Below are 22029 nucleotides of genomic sequence, written 5' to 3'. Positions count from 1 at the left end.
GAAAAACACTGTTGCATTTTTGGAGATAATCTGTTACATTTCTTATTTTCACATTATAGCATCAACATGCTACCTGATGAAAGTTCAGCTTGACATACTGTACGATACCTGGCCTGTGCATTGGTTGTAGCAGTCTTTGAATATGGCATCTATTTTTGGTTCATTTTGGTTTTATGGGCCTGTATAATCATACGTAATCATATGTAATCCCAATAATCTGGTGTACTTGAAGTTCGCCCAAAAGGATCCAAACCCCACAAATGCTGATTTCAAGTGAATTCTTATTTTGTAATTGAGTGTATTTTAGCTGTCAATCAGAAGTTGATCTAGAGATGTAAGCGCTGAGAAAAAAAATACAGCACTTCATCTTTCTTACAAAATGTTCAAAATGTTGTATTCGTTCTTTTAATTTTGACATATTAAAGTCTTTTAAACTTTAATATGATCTGATCATGCAAAAAAACGTACAAAGAAAACACTTAAACACTTAACACTTAATTAAAATAACAATAAATACCTGACTTATGACTTCAAAGTAAGTTATCAATCAATTGTACATAAAAAAAAGAATCAAATACATATGGCGATTGTACAAACCCCGTTTTCATATGAGTTGGATAATTGTGTTAGATGTAAATATAAACAGAATACAATGATTTGCAAATCATTTCCAATTGCTACAAAGACAACATATTTGATGTTCAAACTGATAAACATTTTTCTTTTTTGCAAATAATCATTACCGGTAACTTTAGAATTTGATGCCAGCAACAGTTGGGAAAGGCGGCAATAAATACTGATAAAGTTGAGGAATGCTCATCAAACACTTATTTGGAACATCCCACAGGTGAACAGGCTGATTGGGAACAGGTGGGTGCCATGATTGGGTATAAAAACAGCTTCCCAAAAAATGCTCAGTCTTTCACAAGAAAGGATGGGGCGAGGTACACCCCTTTGTCCACAACTGCGTGAGAAAATAGTCAAACAGTTTAAGAACAACGTTTCTCAAAGTGCAATTGCAAGAAATTTAGGGATTTCAACATCTATGGTTCATAATATCATCAAAAGGTTCAGAGAATCTGGAGAAATCACTCCACGTAAGCGGCATGGCCGGAAACCAACATTGAACCGACAAGGGTATCACCACATGGGCTCAGGAACACTTCAGAAAACCACTGTCACTAAATACAGTTTGTCGCTACATATATAAGTGCAAATTAAAGCAAAAGCCATTCATCAACAACATCCAGAAACGCCACCGGCTTCTCTGGACCCGAGATCATCTAAGATGGACTCATGCAAAGTGGAAAAGTGTTCTGTGGTCTGACGAGTCCACATTTCAAATTGGTTTTGGAAATATTCGACATCGTGTCATTCGGACCAAAGGGGAAGCAAACCATCCAGACTGTTATCGACGCAAAGTTCAAAAGCCAGCATCTGCGATGGTATGGGGGTGTATTAGTGCCCAAGGCATGGGTAACTTACACATCTGTGAAGGCACCATTAATGCTGAAAGGTACATACAGGTTTTGATCTAAGCGCCGTCTTTTTCATGGACACCCATGCTTATTTCAGCAAGACAATGCCAAGCCACATTCAGCACGTGTTACAACAGCGTGGCTTCGTAAAAAAAGAGTGCGGGTACTTTCCTGGTCTGCCTGCAGTCCAGACCTGTCTCCCATCCGAAAATGTGTGGCGCATTATGAAGCGTAAAATACGACAGCGGAGACCCCCGACTGTTGAATGACTGAAGCTCTACATAAAACAAGAATGGGAAAGAATTCCACTTTCAAAGCTTCAACAATTAGTTTCCTCAGTTCCCAATTGTTTATTGAGTGTTGTTAAAAGAAAAGGTGACGTAACACAGCGGTGAACATGCCCTTTCCCATCTACTTTGGCACATGTTGCAGCCATGAAATTCTAAGTTAATTATTATTTGCAAAAAAAAAAATAAAGTTTATGAGTTTGGACATCAAATATCTTGTCTTTGTAGTGCATTCAATTGAATATGGGTTGAAAATGATTTGCAAATCATTGTATTTCGTTTATATTTACATCTAACACAATTTCCCAACTCAAATGGAAACGGGGTTTGTACATTAAAGTTCATATACTGTAATTTCCTGAATATAAGTCACTACTTTTACCCCACACTTTGAAACCTGCGCTTTATGCCATGCTAAGGCTAATTAATATATTTTCCCGGGTTCACAAATTTCACATGCCGCCAATAAATTTAGCCTTGTCACGTGAAATAGCTGAACGGGTCATGGTGGACCAATGCAATTTTTCACATTAAATCAAACACGCTCACACAATCATTCAGTCAGCATTATGGACTCACCCTCATCATAGAGAAGACACGGCAAAATGCACACTACACTGCACCGAAGCCTAATTTACCCGGCCATCGAAAAAGGAAACAGCCGCCATCCAGGAGGAGCAGAAGGCCAAAGACTGCGCTTAATGACCGCTCTGGTAGGCTCAATGCCGTGTTATAGGCACTGTATTTTGTTACATCTGTGAATGAACAGAAGCGCCTGTTTAAATATTTCAAGTTTCAATGTGTACACCTGTGGCTTAAAGACTCCTGCGGCTAATATAAGTATTAAAAAGAATTGTCCAAATGTTAGGTGGGTGCGGCTTATATTTAGGTGCGTTCTATAGTCCGGAAATGACTGTATAATCACTGTTACAAGTCACCCTCTGAGAGCAGCCATTACTGTGATGTGGCCTTCAATGAAAACGTGTTTGACACTCCTGCCTTTGATTTTGCAGCGGCCAAATAAAAAACTGGCTGTGGGCAGCAAACAACCCTCGGCTGCCTTTAGGATATCCATCCATCCATTTTCTACCACTTGTCCCGTTTGGGGGTTGCGGGGGGTGCCGGGGCCTGTCTCAGCTGCTTCGGGATAGCCCTGCATAAACCTCTTAAATCAGGGGTGTCAAACGTACGGCCCGAGGGCCGGATCAGGCCCGCAAACAGGTTTTATCCGGCCCGCAGGATGAGTTTGCTAAGCATAAAAATGTACCTGAAATGTTTGAATAAAAGAAACAGCTGTTCTAAATGTGTCAACTGGATGTCGCAATAGCAATTCTTTGTATCTTTGTAGATGATGCTACATATGTCAGTCGAGGAAAATGATCAAACTACAAACCCCGTCTCCATATGAGTTGGGAAATTGTGTTAGATGTAAATATAAACGGAATACAATGATTTGCAAATCCTTTTCAACCCATATTCAATTGAATGCACTACAAAGACAAGATATTTGATGTTCAAACTCATAAACTTTATTTTTTTTTTGCAAATAATAATTAACTTAGAATTTCATGGCTGCAACACGTGCCAAAGTAGTTGGGAAAGGGCATGTTCACCACTGTGTTACATGGCCTTTCCTTTTAACAACACTCAATAAACGGTTGGGAACTGAGGAAACTAATTGTTGAAGCTTTGAAAGTGGAATTCTTTCCCATTCTTGTTTTATGTAGAGCTTCAGTCGTTCAACAGTCCGGGGTCTCCGCTGTCGTATTTTACGCTTCATAATGCGCCACACATTTTCGATGGGAGACAGGTCTGGACTGCAGGCGAGCCAGGAAAGTACCTGCACTCTTTTTTTTACGAAGCCACGCTGTTGTAACACGTGCTGAATGTGGCTTGGCATTGTCTTGCTGAAATAAGCAGGGGCGTCCATGAAAAAGACGGCGCTTAGATGGCAGCATATGTTGTTCCAAAACCTGTATGTACCTTTCAGCATTAATGGTGCCTTCACAGATGTGTAAGTTACCCATGCCTTGGGCACTAATACACCCCCATACCATCACAGATGCTGGCTTTTGAACTTTGCGTCGATAACAGTCTGGATGGTTCGCTTCCCCTTTGGTCCAGATGACACGATGTTGAATATTTCCAAAAACTATTTGAAATGTGGACTCGTCAGACCACAGAACACTTTTCCACTTTGCATGAGTCCATCTTAGATGATCTCGGGCCCAGAGGATACGGCAGCGTTTCTGGATGTTGTTGATAAATGGCTTTTGCTTTGCATAGTAGAGCTTTAACTTGCACTTACAGATGTAGCGACGAACTGTATTTAGTGACAGTGGTTTTCTGAAGTGTTCCTGAGCCCATGTGGTGATATCCTTTAGAGATTGATGTCGGTTTTTGATACAGTGCCGTCTGAGGGATCGAAGGTCACGGTCATTCAATGTTGGTTTCCGGCCATGCCGCTTACGTGCAGTGATTTCTCCAGATTCTCTGAACCTTTTGATGATATTATGGACCGTTGATGTTGAAATCCCTAAATTTCTTGCAATTGCACTTTGAGAAACGTTGTTCTTAAACTGTTTGACTATTTGCTCACGCAGTTGTGGACAAAGGGGTGTACATCGCCCCATCCTTTCTTGTGAAAGACTGAGCATTTTTTGGGAAGCTGTTTTTATACCCAATCATGGCACCCACCTGTTCCCAATTAGCCTGCACACCTGTGGGATGTTCCAAATAAGTGTTTGATGAGCATTCCTCAACTTTATCAGTATTTATTGCCACCTATCCCAACTTCTTTGTCACGTGTTGCTGGCATCAAATTCTAAAGTTAATGATTATTTGCAAAAAAAAAAAAGTTTATCAGTTTGAACATCAAATATGTTGTCTTTGTAGCATATTCAACTGAATATGGGTTGAAAATGATTTGCAAATCATTGTATTCCGTTTATATTTACATCTAACACAATTTCCCAACTCATATGGAAACGGGGTTTGTACATAAATAACATCCTGTAATTTGATTGATATAATTTTTTCATCTTGTTAGATTGAAAATGAACACCAATGAGTTGACTGATGAACATTATCACATCATTTTTTCAGAAAATATAAATAACAACAACGATACTGTTAAACAGAACTTGTAAGTGTAAAAAAAACCCAACAACAATTATTATTTGTACATTTTCAGAATGTGCTTCTTCTATTTTTAGACAAAGAAAACAACCTGAAATTGTGTCGTAATTTTACCAGTCCAGCCCATTTGGGGGGGAGATTTTTATCCATGTGGCCCCCAATCTAAAATTAGTTTGACACCCCTGCCTTAAATAAATCAACAATGCTTTCATTTGACAATCCCGCCACCAACTCCATCGCCTTGTTCTTACATGTTACATGTCAGAAATGTTTAAGAAAAATTGCATTTTTTCCCCTGCAGTAATTCCATGCTATTTACAGGGGTTACGTACGTTACAAGACCCCAGGCGAATGGTGAATAACCACGCCAAATGGACCCACCCTAAAAAAAAACTAAAAAGTAGCTAGTTTTACAACTTTAAAGCCTATTATGCAGTATACCCTCTTATTGTTCAACACATTTTGAATTCAATTTTAGACATCATCAAACAATCCCAGGCACACAGTATTGTAATTACAAAACATGCAGTCTTGTCAAAGGTGAGTGAGTTGCTGCACTCTTTTTTTTCCCTGTAGAGAGCGCCATCATACCACTTTCTATTTAAGTTACGGTAAAAACCAAAAAAAAACAATCGTTTACAATTTAAAGGAGACAAAAAGAAATGCGACTATGCGAGGATCTACTGTAAACGTCATTAAAATGACTATCTAACCTAAAAACCTTTGTTGCATCGGATTTATTCCCTGCTGTAGGTGCAACGTCACCAGCACCACACCGGACCCTTTTGTTGTGGTTGCGTGCTAACCTGACGACATGATGTTTACAATGTTTGATCACGGCATCAAGCATCTTGGATCCAGTTATCCCTGCTGCTGGGATTTCACATCCTCACTTCTTTGGCACCTGCAATCCAGATGTGACTGCATCTCCTTCGCAGTTTACAGAGGTGCAAGAGTCGAACAGCAGTTGGCTGCCGACACGAAGCCCTTTTATGCCTCCACGTACGACAGGTGATACTGTTCCTCTCTCTTGGTGCATCGTTTGGCGACAATTGCGAGGTAGAGCACCAGCAAAATGAGCCAGTAGCAGGCGTACAGTATCGTCCCCGCTATCAACAAGGCCTTTTCGGATTCGCTCAACGGCTGCTGTGCTTCACAGTAAACGGTGTACGCCACGCCTCCGAGCAGCACCAGCGCCCACACCGTGACAGGAACGGCGCCGATTAGGTTGACGACGATCTTCCTGCGACCGGAAGTGCCCCACCCGGCTTTGTTGATGGTGAGCAAGGCGAATATTTTAGCGGGGAGCAAGCTGGACATGTAGAGCAGAGAGTAGAGCGACATGAAGATCATGATCAGGCTACCGCGCAGGAAACAGGCGTAGGTCGCCTTCAGCATCCCCACCAGCTGGACGGTCAGCAAGAAGAGCAAGATGTTCCACAGCCTTCCACGGTAGAAAAGATGGATGACCGTGGCTACCAGGAAGAAAGGGAAGAATCCGGTGACCACTGACTCGTAGGTCATCCATAGGCTGTGCTTGTGGAACCACAGAGCGTTGTAGAGCCACTCGCGGAAGTAGGACTTACTCCAGCGCGTCTGCTGGTTCAGCCAGCGCAAGTACTCGGTCGGCGTTTCGGTCTGGCACTGCGACCGTGCCGTATACTTTGTCTTGTAGCCGAAGCTCAGCACGCGGTTGGTGAGGTGGCGGTCATCACCAAAGCTGCACTTGGAGCCCAGGAAAGTCTGATGGTACCAGGCCTCCAGGAAACTCTGGAGAAGGGAGTTCCTGTACATCCCCAGAGGACCGCTGATACACTGGACGCATCCAAAGTAGGACTGGCAGGCTCGCTCGATGTTGAAGGCCATCCAGTAGCGGACGCTGCTCAGGAAGGAGATCCATGAGTCGTACTTGTTGAGGATCTGGTAGAAATAATTGTTCATCTGTTACCAATACGACATTTTAGTCATGAGCTTTGGTTGATGTTCTACCTGCACATCTCCACCAACCCCTCCCACTCGTAGGTCCTCCTCAAGGATCTTCAGCATCTCTATGGTACATGCTGGATCTAGAACGGTGTCTGAGTCACACACCTAGGAAGAACCAAACAAGCACAAGTTAATGAAGCCCTCACAGTCCCATCTACTAAAGCAGGGGTCCCCAAACTTTTTGACTCGGGGGCCGCATTGGATTAAAAAAATTGGGCTGGGGGTCAGGCTGTGTGTGCGTGCGTTTGTGTGTGTGTGTGTGTGTGTGTATATATATATGTTGTAAAGAGTGCATATATACATATTTAAGAGTTTTTTCTTTTTATTCATAGTCATAGTCATAGTATTTTTCCATTTGTACTCTTTTTATTTTTTCATCTTATGTCCGCAAATACACTGTGTGTGTTACCTTAAAGATTTGGAATGTAGGAGTTGGATTACTCCGTTATATCTTATCTGCAGTAGAACAATGGGGGCCGTGTTCCTTCCCTGAAAGGTGGGGGCTTTCTTTCTGTGAAAGAAGGAGGCTCTTCCGTATGAGTGTTAGAACAACTTAGGAAGCCGGTATGAATGTATTAGTCTGGGTTGTTCTCCTGAAATTTCAGTAAAACTTGATGATATTCCTATTCTGTCATGGTGATCCTTCTTACTCAGTTTATACGGCATCCAAAAGAACTTGGGAATGACCAGTAACTTAGATTCCCTTGGAGGAAGAACTGGTCAGATGCAACAATTTATATATGTATATATATATATATATATATATATATAAGTATATATATATATATATATATATATATGTTTGTATATATATATATATATATATATATATATATATATATATATATATATATATATATATATATATATGTATGTGTGGGGAAAAAAAAATCACAAGACTATTTCATCTCAGATGAAATAGTCTTGTGATTTTTTTTCCCCACACATACATATATTGCGCTCTACTACGGTATCGAGCACTATTTTTTGGATAACCTTATTAAGACATATATATATATATATATATATATATATATATATATATATATATATATATATATATATATATATATATATATATATATACATATATATACATATATTTGTTTCATCTGACATCACATGGACAAAGATAAGACTTTCTGGAGGAAAGTACTGTGGTCAGATGAAACAAAAATTGAGCTGTTTGGCCACAATACCCAGCAATATGGTTGGAAGAGAGAAGGTGAGGCCTTTAATCCCAGAAACACCATTCCTACCATCAAGCATGATGGTGGTAGTATTATGCTCTGGGCCTGTTTTGCTGCCAATGGAACTGGTGCTTTAAATGGGACAATGAAAAAGGAGGATTACCTCCAAATTCTTCAGGACAACCCAAAATCATCAGCCCGGAGGTTGGGTCTTGGGCGCAGTTGGGTGTTCCAACAGGACAATGACCCCAAACACACATCAAAAGTGGTAAAGAAATGGCTAAATCAGGCTAGAATTAAGGTTTTAGAATGGCCTTCCCAAAGTCCTGACTTAAACGTGTGGACAATGCTGACGAAACAAGTCCATGTCAGAAAACCAACAAATTTAGCTGAACTGCACCAATTTTGTCAAGAGGAGTGGTCAACAATTCAACCAGAAGCTTGTGGATGGCTACCAAAAGCGCCTTATTGCAGTGAAACTTGCCAAGGGACATGTAACCAAATATTAACATTGCTGTATGTATACTTTTGACCCAGCAGATTTGCTCACATTTTCAGTAGACCCATAATAAATTCATTAAAGAACCAAACTTCATGAATGTTTTTTGTGACCAACGAGTATGTGTTTCAATCACTCTATCACAAAAAAATAAGAGTTGTAGAAAGTATTGGAAACACAAGACAGCCATGACATTATGTTCTTTACAAGTGTATGTAAACATTTGATCGCGACTGTATATATGTATATATCAGTGACGTGCGGTGAGGTTGATGGCTGGTGAGGCACTGACTTCATCACAGTCAGATTTACAAACATATGAACCCTAAAGAGTATCTTATTCACCATTTGATTGGCAGCAGTTAACGGGTTATGTTTAAAAGCTCATACCAGCATTCTTCCCTGCTTGGCACTCAGCATCAAGGGTTGGAATTGGGGGTTATTAAATCACCAAAAATTATTCCCGGGCGCGGCGCCGCTGCTGCCCACTGCTCCCCTCACCTCCCAGGGGGTGATCAAGGGGATGGGTCAAATGCAGAGGACAAATTTCATTACACCTAGTGTGTGTGTGACAATCATTGGTACTTTAACTTAACTTTAACTTTACACATACAAACTGTAGCACACAAAAAAGCACATTTAATTAAAAAAAACGTTATTATGGTCTTACCTTTACAAATAAAATAAGTCCATGAGCCGCTGTTGTGCTGGATTAATGCACCCCCTGACGAGAGTGTTATATCAACTAAAGCCCTCACTTAAATTTTCCACGTGCAAGATTGAATCTATTTAAAAAAGTGTAACCGAGGGTTTATAAATGTCGCCTATACTGTATGAAACTACAAAATAAAAAACACGGAGGCTCCAGTTTACACGAGGATTACTTTATTTACCTTCTTTTAAAAACTTCCACTCCACTCCAACGTGTCATCACTTCCGCTCTTAGCGCCTTCAAAATAAGAGCTCAAGGCATATACTGTATAACAGCGCATAACAGGAACTTAACATCACAAAGAGGAAAGCCCATTAAAATAGGTTACAAAAGTTATTTAATAAGAAGCCAAAAAGTGCAAAAACAATAATGTTCGTGTTGGAGGAGTTGTGAATTAGGTACACCTGCAGTCTGCAGGTGTACCTAATGTTGTGGCCCTGCAGTCATACACAACTCCTCCAACACGAACATTATTGTTTTTGCACTTTTTGGCTTCTTATGAAATAACTTTTTTAAATAGATTCAATCTTGCACGTGGAAAGTTTAAGTGTGGGCTTTAGTTGATATAACACTCCCGTCAAGGGTTGCCGTGCATTCTACGGCGGGGGTGCAGGAGGCGAGCCTCAGCCAGTGCGTCTTTTGCAGCCGTTTTATGATCGCTCAGCACAAGAAATACATTACACACATACAGTTGTTGACAAAATACACTGTACATTATATACCTCAGCTAACTAAACTATGGAAATGTATAATATAGTTCATATAGCAATACGGTCTCACTGCACAGCAGGCCAGCAGTTAGCCGAGTCCGCAATCCATGGTGAGGCACAACGCAGTGACGTGCCTCAACTGGCTGCTGTCCACCGCACCGTCTCTTCTCAGTATTTGAACGGCAAATGTGAAAATTCAGCGATTTTAAATAAAAATAATCTAAAACGGGTGAAGTTAAATGGAAAATAACTTTATAGTATAATCACTGGATACATATAACAATTTAATAAAAATGTTTTCTTTTTACATTTTTTTTCTTTCCATGATATATATATATATATATATATATATATATATATATATATACATATATATATATATATATTTATCCATCCATCCATCCATCTTCTTCCGCTTATCCGAGGTCGGGTCGCGGGGGCAGCAGCCTAAGCAGGGAAGCCCAGACTTCCCTCTCCCCAGCCACTTCGTCCAGCTCCTCCCGGGGGATCCCGAGGCGTTCCCAGGCCAGCCGGGAGACATAGTCTTCCCAACGTGTCCTGGGTCTTCCTCGTGGCCTCCTACCGGTTGGACATGCCCTAAACACCTCCTTAGGGAGGCGCTCGGGTGGCATCCTGACCAGATGCCCGAACCACCTCATCTGGCTCCTCTCGATGCGGAGGAGCAGCGGCTTTACTTTGAGCTCCCCCCGGATGGCAGAGCTTCTCACCCTATCTCTAAGGGAGAGCCCCGCCACCCGGCGGAGGAAACTCATTTCGGCCGCTTGTACCCGTGATCTTGTCCTTTCGGTCATAACCCAAAGCTCATGACCATAGGTGAGGATGGGAACGTAGATCGACCGGTAAATTGAGAGCTTTGCCTTCCGGCTCAGCTCCTTCTTCACCACAACGGATCGATACAGCGTCCGCATTACTGAAGACGCCGCACCGATCCGCCTGTCGATCTCACGATCCACTCTTCCCTCACTCGTGAACAAGACTCCGAGGTACTTGAACTCCTCCACTTGGGGCAAGATCTCCTCCCCAACCCGGAGATGGCACTCCACCCTTTTCCGGGCGAGAACCATGGACTCGGACTTGGAGGTGCTGATTCTCATACCAGTCGCTTCACACTCAGCTGCGAACCGATCCAGTGAGAGCTGAAGATCCTGGCCAGATGAAGCCATCAGGACCACATCATCTGCAAAAAGCAGAGACCTAATCCTGCAGCCACCAAACCGGATCCCCTCAACGCCTTGACTGCGCCTAGAAATTCTGTCCATAAAAGTTATGAACAGAATCGGTGACAAAGGGCAGCCTTGGCGGAGTCCAACCCTCACCGGAAACGTGTCCGACTTACTGCCGGCAATGCGAACCAAGCTCTGACACTGATCATACAGGGAGCGGACCGCCACAATCAGACAGTCCGAAACCCCATACTCTCTGAGCACTCCCCACAGGACTTCCCGAGGGACACGGTCGAATGCCTTCTCCAAGTCCACAAAGCACATGTAGACTGGTTGGGCAAACTCCCATGCACCCTCAAGGACCCTGCCGAGAGTATAGAGCTGGTCCACAGTTCCACGACCAGGACGAAAACCACACTGTTCCTCCTGAATCCGAGGTTCGACTATCCGGCGTAGCCTCCTCTCCAGTACACCTGAATAGACCTTACCGGGAAGGCTGAGGAGTGTGATCCCACGATAGTTAGAACACACCCTCCGGTTCCCCTTTTTAAAGAGAGGAACCACCACCCCGGTCTGCCAATCCAGAGGTACTGCCCCCGATGTCCACGCGATGCTGCAGAGTCTTGTCAACCAAGACAGCCCTACAGCATCCAGAGCCTTAAGGAACTCCGGGCGGATCTCATCCACCCCCGGGGCCTTGCCACCGAGGAGCTTTTTAACTACCTCAGCAACCTCAGCCCCAGAAATAGGAGAGCCCACCACAGATTCCTCAGGCACTGCTTCCTCATAGGAAGACGCGTTGGTGGGATTGAGGAGGTCTTCGAAGTATTCCCTCCACCGATCCACAACTTCCGCAGAACAGGTCAGCAGAACACCATCCGCACCATACACGGTGTTGGTAGTGCACTGCTTCCCCTTCCTGAGGCGGTGGATGGTGGTCCAGAATCGCTTCGAAGCCGTCCGGAAGTCGTTTTCCATGGCTTCCCCGAACTCCTCCCATGTCCGAGTTTTTGCCTCCGCGACCGCTGAAGCCGCACACCGCTTGGCCTGTCGGTACCTGTCCGCTGCCTCAGGAGTCCCATGAGCCAAAAGAACCCGATAGGACTCCTTCTTCAGCTTGACGGCATCCCTCACCGCCGGTGTCCACCAACGGGTTCTAGGATTACCGCCACGACAGGCACCAACTACCTTGCGGCCACAGCTCCAATCAGCCGCCTCGACAATAGAGGTGCGGAACATGGTCCACTCGGACTCAATGTCCAGCACCTCCCTCGTGACATGTTCAAAGTTCTTCCGGAGGTGGGAATTGAAACTCTCTCTGACAGGAGACTCTGCCAGACGTTCCCAGCAAACTCTCACAATGCGTTTGGGCCTGCCAGGTCTGTCCGGCATCCTCCCCCACCATCGCAGCCAACTCACCACCAGGTGGTGATCGGTAGAAAGCTCCGCCCCTCTCTTCACCCGAGTGTCCAAAACATGAGGCCGCAAATCCGATGACACAACTACAAAGTCGATCATAGAACTGCTGCCTAGGGTGTCCTGGTGCCAAGTGCACATATGGACACCCTTATGCTTGAACATGGTGTTCGTTATGGACAATCCGTGACGGGCACAAAAGTCCAATAACAAAACACCACTTGGGTTCAGATCCGGGCGGCCATTCTTCCCAATCACGCCTCTCCAGGTTTCACTGTCGTTGCCAATATGAGCGTTGAAGTCCCCCAGTAGAACGAGGGAATCACCCGGGGGAGCACTCTCAAGTACCGTATTTTCCGCACTATAAGGCGCACCGGATTATTAGCCGCACCTTCTATGAATTACATATTTCATAATTTTGTCCACCAATAAGCCGCCCCGGACTATAAGCCGCGCCTACGCTGCGCTAAAGTGAATGTCAAAAAAACGCTGCGCTAAAGTGAATGTCAAAAAAACAGTCAGATAGTTCAGTCAAACTTTAATAATATATTGAAAACCAGCGTTCTAACAACTCTGTCCCAAAATGTACGCAAATGTGCAATCACAAACATAGTAAAATTCAAAATGGTGTAGAGCAATAAATAGCAACATAATGTTGCTCGAACGTTAATGTCACAACACACAAAATAAACATAGCGCTCACCTTCTGAAGTTATTCTTCATTCGTAAATCCTTCGAATTCTTCGTCTTCGGTGTCCGAATTGAAAAGTTGCGCAAGCGTGGGATCCAAAAATGGCCGGCTCCGCCTCGTCGAAGTCATCGGATTCAGTGTCGCTGTTGTTGTGCAGCAGTTCTGTGAATCCTGCCTTCCGGAAAGCTCGGACCACAGTTGTGACCGAAACTATCTGCCCAGGCATTTACGATCCACTGGCAGATGTTGGCGTATGTCGACCGGCGCTATCTGCCCGTCTTAGTGAAGGTGTGTTCGCCTTCGGAGCTGTGTGAAAAAAGCCACCCGGCCTCTTCGCGTAAACTTCCCTTAACCACTCGCTCATCTTTTCTTCATCCATCCATCCCTTCGAGTTAGCTTTTATGATGACGCCGGCTGGAAAGGTCTCTTTTGGCAAGGTCTTCCTTTTGAATATCACCATGGGTGGAAGTTAGCATGGCAAGCTAGAACCACAGTGAAGGATGACTTCTCATTCCCTGTGGTGCGAATATTCACCGTACGTGCTCCCGTTCCACAGTGCAGTTCACAGGAATATCAGTTGCTGTGAAATACGGTAGTAATCCGTGTGCGGATGGAGAGATTGCGTCTTTTTATGAACCGGATCCTTGTCCTTTGTAGGAGCCATTTTGTGGTCTTTACAGATGTAAACAGGAAATGAAACGTACGGTGATATCCGCGCGTTTTTTCTTCTTCTTCCGGGGGCGGGTGGTTGCTTAAAGCGCTTCCTGTTCTATGGGGGCGGGTGCTTTCCTTGGCGGTTGCTTGCGTAGAAGAAGAAGCGCTTCCTGTTCTACCGGGAAAAAAGATGGCGGCTGTTTACCGAAGTTGCGAGATCGAAACTTTATGAAAATTAATCGTAATAAAGCGCACCGGGTTATAAGGCGCACTGTTAGCTTTTGAGAAAATTTGTGGTTTTTAGGTGCGCCTTATAGTGCGGAAAATACGGTACTCCCTCGAGTGAATCCAAAAAGGGTGGGTACTCTGAGCTGCTGTTTGGCGCGTAAGCGCAAACAACAGTCAGGACCCGTCCCCCCACCCGAAGGCGGAGGGAAGCTACCCTCTCGTCCACCGGGTTGAACTCCAACATGCAGGCTCTGAGCCGGGGGGCAACAAGAATTGCCACCCCAGCCCGTCGCCTCTCACTGCTGGCAACGCCAGAGTGGAAGAGAGTCCAGCCCCTCTCGAGAGAACTGGTTCCAGAGCCCTTGCTGTGCGTCGAGGTGAGTCCGACTATATCCAACCGGAACTTCTCTACCTCGCGCACTAGCTCAGGCTCCTTCCCCCCCAGCGAGGTGACGTTCCACGTCCCAAGAGCTAGCTTCTGTAGCCGAGGATCGGACCGCCAAGTGCCCTGCCTTCGGCTACCGCCCAGCTCACATTGCACCCGACCTCTATGGCCCCTGCTATGGGTGGTGAGCCCATTGGAGGGGGGACCCACGTTGCCTCTTCGGGCTGTGCCCGGCCGGGCCCCATGGGGACAGGCCCGGCCACCAGGCGCTCGCCATCGTGCCCCAACTCCGGGCCTGGCTCCGGAGGGGGGCCCCGGTGACCCGCGTCCGGGCGAGGGAAATCTGAGTCTCGGTTCTTGCATTTCCATAGAAGTCTTCGAGTCTTATATATATTTATATATATATATATATATATATATATATATATATATATATATATATATATATATATATATATATCCATATTCCTCACACACTAATTGATTAAAAGAGTGTGCACTTGCCAAATCTCCGAGCTGCTCAGGCAAATCATATTGTCTAAAAATGCATTTTTCCATCGATAACATGGTATTATCGCGCTCGCGCCGCAGTGTCGGCAAGTACGCACTCTTTTAGTCAATTAGTGTGTGAGGAATATGTATGTGTATATATATATATATATAAATATATATATATATATATATATATATATATATATATATATATATATATATATATATATATATATATATATATATAAAAGAGTGCGCATTTGCCGACACTGCGCCGCGAGCGCGATAATGTCACGTTATCGATGGAAAAATGCATTTTTAGACAATATGATTTGCCTGAGCAGCTCGGAGATTCCGAGTGTAACAAGCGGTAGAAAATAGATTACAAAGGACAAATAAAAAAAACAACTTGAGATTTGGGCCGGATTTTGGATGTTGGCGGGCAGTATTAGGAGACCACTGATCTAAACTTTACCGCTGCCGGGTATTTTTTTTTACACTTTTACTGTCATATTTTCAGAATGTGTTTGTTCTATTTTTGGCCAAAGTAAGACAAAGAAAACAATCTGAAGTTGTCTTTATTTTTTAGTTTGAATGCCATGATTTTAATAGTCAAGCCCCGCGTGTGCACAGATTTCCCTCCATGTGGCCCCTGAGCTCAATTGAGTTGTACACCCCTGATGTACAGTATTACAGTATATGTAACAGCTGCAGCAAAAAAAAGGGCAGCATAAAATAGAGAGCAGATCCAGCAGAAAAGAGACATTATAAACAAAGAGAGGTAGCTAACATGGACAAATGAAAAATAAAAACTTGAGACTTCCCGCGGGCCGGATTTTGGACGCAGGCGGGCCGTATTCGGCCCACGGGCCTTAGTTTGGGGACCCCTGTACTAAACGTGTGCGTGTATTAAAACTTGATGGCGTGCGTGAAGCTGAGCTACTAAGTATTGTGTCTCTCAAAGGAGCAAAATGGAGAGCACAGTGTGTCTGTTTTTCATGTATATGCAGAATATATGCTGATTTTTACAACATAGCCACAATACCGGAAGGGGGGCATGCAAGTATAATCATTTAGCGCTCGTAATGTGACAAAACGACAACTTTTCCGCAGCCACTGCTTTGTGTCTATTTTTAGCATATTTCAAATATTACAAAGTTACGCACAAATGACCGTGAGAAAGGAGGCTTGCTGCAAAGAAGACTCCTCCTTTTTATATTAGGACTGTCATAAATTAAAAAAATAATAGACATATTGTCTACTCAGCAATATCCTTTCATGATTTTATAGCTGCTGGATGACTTAAAGGGCTGATTAAAACAAAGTAACTTGATTCGTTTTGGTGTCTGCTGATACTTTTTTAATGGTGTTTGTTTTTCCATCCATTTTCTGCAGCTTATTGAGGTCGTGGAGTGTGCTGGAGCCTATCCCAGCTGCACTTTTTCATTCAGGAGATATATTATTCAAATGTGTCTCCTAAATGACAAACCTTCTTGCAATATCCATTTTCTTGCATTACAGACAGCGCCTGCCATGCAGGGCAAACCTTCCATCCATCCATTTTCTACCGCTTGTCCCGTTCGGGGTCGTTCCATGAAGCTCTCTGCGTACTGTACGTGGGCAAATTGGAAGGTCACATAAAGTTTGGAGCTCTGTAGCAACTGACTGTGCAGAAAGTCTCTGCACTATGCGCTTCAGCATCCGCTGACCCCTCTCTGTCAATTTACGTGGCCTACCACTTGGTGGCTGACTTGCTGTTGTTCCCAAACTCTTCACTTTTCTTATAATAAAGTTGACTTTGGAATATTTAGGAGCAAGGAAATTTCACGACTGGATTTGTTTCACGCTGGAAATGTTTGTAGAAACAGTCTCCATGCCTGAGTGCTTGATTTTATACACCTGTGGCCGGGCCAAGTAATTAGGACACCTGTTTCTCATCATTTGGATGGGTGGCCAAATACTTTTGGCAATATAGTGTATGTCATGGTGGTTATGAAGCCACGTTGATGTAACACGTGGCTTGGCATTGTCTTGCTGAAATAAGCAGGGGCGTCCATGGTAACGTTGCTTGGATGGCAACATATGTTGCTCCAAAACCTGTATGTACCTTTCAGCATTAATGGCGCCTTCACAGATGTGTAAGTTACCCATGTCTTGGGCACTAATACACCCCCATACCATCACACATGCAGGCTTTTCAACTTTGCGCCAATAACAATCCGGATGGTTCTTTTCCTCTTTGGTCCGGAGGACACGACATCCACAGTTTCCAAAAACAATTTGAAATGTGGACTCGTCAGACCACAGAACACTTTTCCACTTTGTATCAGTCCATCTTAGATGAGCTCAGGCCCAGCGAAGCCGACGGCGTTTCTGGGTGTTGTTGATAAACGGTTTTTGCCTTGCATAGGAGAGTTTTAACTTGCACTTACAGATGTAGCGACCAACTGTAGTTACTGACAGTGGGTTTCTGAAGTGTTCCTGAGCCCATGTGATGATATCCTTTACACACTGATGTCGCATGTTGATGCAGTACAGCCTGAGGGATCGAAGGTCACGGGCTTAGCTGCTTACGTGCAGTGATTTTTCCAGATTCTCTGAACCCTTTGATGATATTACGGACCGTAGATGGTGAAATCCCTAAATTCCTTGCAATAGCTGGTTGAGAAAGGTTTTTCTTAAACTGTTCAACAATTTGCGCACGCATTTGTTGACAAAGTGGTGACCTTCGCCCCATCCTTGTTTGTGAATGACTGAGCATTTCATGGAATCTACTTTTATACCCAATCATGGCACCCACCTGTTCCCAATTTGCCTGTTCACCTGTGGGATGTTCCAAATAAGTGTTTGATGGGCATTCCTCAACTTTATCAGTATTTATTGCCACCTTTCCCAACTTCTTTGTCACGTGTTGCTGGTATCAAATTCTAAAGTTAATGATTATTTGCAAAAAAAAAAAATGTTTATCAGTTTGAACATCAAATATGTTGTCTTTGTAGCATATTCAACTGAATATGGGTTGAAAATGATTTGCAAATCATTGTATTCCGTTTATATTTACATCTAACACAAATTCCCAACTCATATGGAAACGGGGTTTGTAATATTTTTCTATTTTGTTTCCATTTATACCCTATCAGTCTTTGAAGTAAGAATCTGAGTGAGTAGTTCTTACCTGTACATAATCCACAGTGTCCCCCAGGGCTTTAAAGGCCGTGTACATCACTTCCCTCTTCCCTCCCCACTCCTGCATGACGCAGGAAAAGCGACAGCCTCTGACCAGCCGAGTCACCCGCGCCGCCTCCTCCATGTGAACCGTGCTCCTCATCCCTCCGCTCCCGTCACTGTGGTAGTTCCCCTTCCACACCATGCAGCCGGCCTGATCGGCCCCGCCCATCACCTCCTGGAAAATGTCCATCATGTAACGGTCCTCCAGTCGGTTCCCATCGACCACCAGCACCACTTTGAGTCCGGGGTAAGAAATCCGCCTGATGCTGCGGAGACACTTCCTCAAGTAGTCCGGGTCCTCCTGGTAGGCGGCGACGCAGAGGGCCACGGAGCGACGCAGGTGCTGAGGACAGATGGGCGCCTTCATCCGCCGATGTTCCAGGTAGGCAAAAAGGCTCTGGAGGAGAAGGTGGAGGGAGAGGAAGGCACCATAGAGGCCAAAGGACAGGTGGTGCTGCTCAGTATGGATGAACTGGTAGCCTTTAAAGCACAGGAAAGTGGAATCAAAACACAACATTTTTTCTTCATAGCAGAAATACGCGATCCTTATCTGCAGCTTACCTGTGACATAGGCCAGCAGGACGGTGAAAAGGACCACCGCTGCAAAAAGGGTGGTGACCCCAATGTTCAACGCATTCCTGAGGCGAGAGGGCATCTGTGGGTGAACATGAGAATAACAGAAATAATCATGGAGACAAATTTCACTGACTTTTTATAAAAGACATTTATAGCATTTGGCTTGCAAAATTCCTGGAATCGTGTGAATTGACTGTCTTAGTGCTTAGCATGTTGGCCTCACAGTCAGGAGGGTTTATAATCTCTGGTGGGGCCAGGGGCAGACTTACCATTGGGCAAACACACACTGAGAATTGCAGGGTCTCCAAAACATCACGAAAACATTTTTTTCATTTGAACACTCTCTTTTTCCCACCAGTCACACGCTTGAGTCCTTCACAATGACAGTGCTACACGTCACATCCGATTCAACTGCGCTAAAAATGCCCTAAACTTGATTGAATGTTGATTTTAATACACATCAGCCGGTACCATTAGGTAAGAAAACTTGGTTTTGCATAATATGTCTCCCCATAGGCCATTTTGGGGTCCTAATACACACACCATAATAATACCTGCATGTTGAAGCACAGTACGTTTGACTATGATAGCCGTAATGCGCTGACAATCCAGCAAGCGGTGTGGCCTTTTCGGACATGCTGTAATGAAACAACTGGAATTGTGTGATGCATTATATTGTATCGTACGCATGTTCGAAATAAACTGAAACTGAACTGAACTGAACTGAACTGAACTGAATGGATGGATGGATGAATAACGTTCCTATCAATAACAGTAAAAGTGCTGGGATCATTAATACTAATCATCTTATGCAGTGATCTCTAACATCATGACAAACAACTAGGGCTGCAAATCTTTGAGTGTCCCACGATTCGATTCAATATTGGTTCTTGGGGTCACGATTCGATTCAAAATCGATTTTTTTTTCGATTCAATGCAATTCTCGATTCAAAAACGATTTTTTTCCCGATTCAAAAGGATTCTCTATTCATTCAATACATAGGATTTCAGCAGGATCTACCCCAGTCTGCTGACCTGCAAGCAGAGTAGTAGATTTTTGTAAAAAGCTTTTATAATTGTAAAGGACAATGTTTTATCAACTGATTGCAATAATGTACATTTGTTTTAACTGTTAAATGAACCAAAAATATGACTTATTTTATCTTTGTGAAAATATTGGACACAGTGTGTTGTCAAGCTTATGAGATGTGATGCAAGTGTAAGCCACTGTGACACTATTGTTCTTTTTTTTTAATTTTTATAAATGTTTAATGATAATGTCAATGAGGGATTTTTAATCACTGCTATGTTGAAATTGTAACTAATATTGATACTGTTGTTGATAATATTCATTTTAGTTTCACTACTTTTGGTTTGTTCTGTGTCGTGTTTGTGTCTCCTCTCAATTGCTCTGTTTATTGCAGTTCTGAGTGTTGCTGGGTCGGATTTGGTTTTGGAATTGGATTGCATTGTTATGGTATTGCTGTGTATTGTTTTTTTGGATTGATTAATTAAAAAAAGTAATAAAATAAATGGAAAAAAATGAAAAAATAAATAAATAAATAAAAAATAAAAAATCGATTTTTTAAAAATGAGAATCGATTCTGAATCGCACAATGTGAGAATCGCGATTCGAATTCGAATCGATTTTTTCCCACACCCCTACAAATAACTATGTTTTTCTTATGTCGCAGTTAAATGACTAAATACGCTGTGTGGAAAAAACATGCTAGAAGTTTGGCTGTGAAATTGTACATTTTTAAAAATCAGATTACCGTATTTTTTGGAGTATAAGTCGCACCGGAGTATAAGTCGCACCTGCCGAAAATGCATAATAAAAAAGGAAAAAAACATATATAAGTCGCACTGAAGCCCGGCCAAACTATGAAAAAAACTGCGACTTATAGTCCGAAAAATACGGTAATCACATTTTGGAATTTGGATTAATCATTATTAATCACTTGCATGATTAATATTTGCCTAAGAAAAGAACCCAATATTTGCACACTAATGAGATGTAATTCTCCGAATGTCATCCGGGAACATTTTTAAACTCTTGAATGCATGTCGTTTATTTGCTCAAAACCTGATAACAGTTTTATCTAAAGTCCTCACAGGCTGTGTTTTGGAGTGACATTTGCCAGCGAGCACTCCACTCATTTTTGTACTGATGTTTGCACAGATCAGATCACTGACCGTATAGCGGTTAAGGTAAAAGAACATGTACGGTCAAAATAAATTGCACAATGAATCTGAGTGTGTTCATGATTAATGCGATCATTTTTCGTGATTAATCACATGAGTTGACTTGATCATTTTGACAGCCCTATTGTTTGCACAATTCTCTGTTGGATGGCACTATATTTGTTCACAATAGTTTGTTAAGGACTTGGGATTGTTGTCTGCTATCACAACGGTAACAACACCCCCTAACCCCCTGGGTGTGATGTCACCCCATCGCTGACAGCTCTGCCCTCACTGACCCCTCCCCCTGCTGCTTCCCATACAGGGGAACTGCACTTTTTTGGAATTTGGCTTATCATTCATGATCCTTATGAGAGACAAAAACACATACAGTACATACATGTATGGATTTATTATAATTTCTTTTGCATTCTAATTTGTAATAATCGGCTCGTTTTTTGGTGCGAATGGGAGCAATCCATTTTGCCTCTAAATCAGTTTAAATGCATCTAAAAAGCGCCAACAATACTGAAAATTAACTATCCATCCATCCATTTTCTACCGCTTGTCCCTTTTGAGGTCGCGGGGGGGTGCTGGAGCCTATCTCAGCTGCATTCGGGCGGAAGGCGGGGTACACCCTGGACAAGTCGCCACCTCATCGCAGGGCCAACACAGATAGACAGACAACTTTCACACTCACATTCACACACTAGGGCCAATTTAGTGTTGCCAATCAACCTATCCCCAGGTGCATGTCTTTGGAGGTGGGAGGAAGCCGGAGTACCCGTAGGGAACCCACGCAGTCACAGGGAGAACATGCATACTCCACACAGAAAGACCCCGAGCTCGGGGATCGAACCCAGGACCTTTGTATTGTGAGGCACATGCACTAATATTAACCAAGTATTGGCAATATTCACAGAGCGCTAACACGTTTGTGCAGCTGCAGTGTTGACATACTGGTGAAAGTCAATTGTAGATTATAAATCAT

The 22029-nt window shown here is 43.3% G+C and overlaps 1 protein-coding gene across 1 annotated transcript; it reads right to left on the bottom strand.

Moving 5' to 3' along the window:
• Window positions 1-5893: 5893 nt before the first annotated feature.
• Window positions 5894-18933, bottom strand: has3 (hyaluronan synthase 3). Its single transcript, XM_061969282.2, has 4 exons — window positions 18840-18933; window positions 18226-18758; window positions 6893-6994; window positions 5894-6823 (listed from the first exon to the last, which is right to left on the bottom strand). Exons 1-4 carry the CDS (start codon window positions 18931-18933, stop codon window positions 5894-5896), a joined length of 1659 nt encoding a protein of 552 aa, XP_061825266.1.
• Between the last annotated feature and the right edge of the window lie 3096 nt (window positions 18934-22029).

Source organism: Nerophis lumbriciformis, linkage group LG10 (genome assembly GCF_033978685.3).
Source record: "Nerophis lumbriciformis linkage group LG10, RoL_Nlum_v2.1, whole genome shotgun sequence".
Lineage (NCBI taxonomy): Eukaryota > Metazoa > Chordata > Actinopteri > Syngnathiformes > Syngnathidae > Nerophis > Nerophis lumbriciformis.
This window is presented reverse-complemented; position numbering and strand designations above follow the sequence as displayed.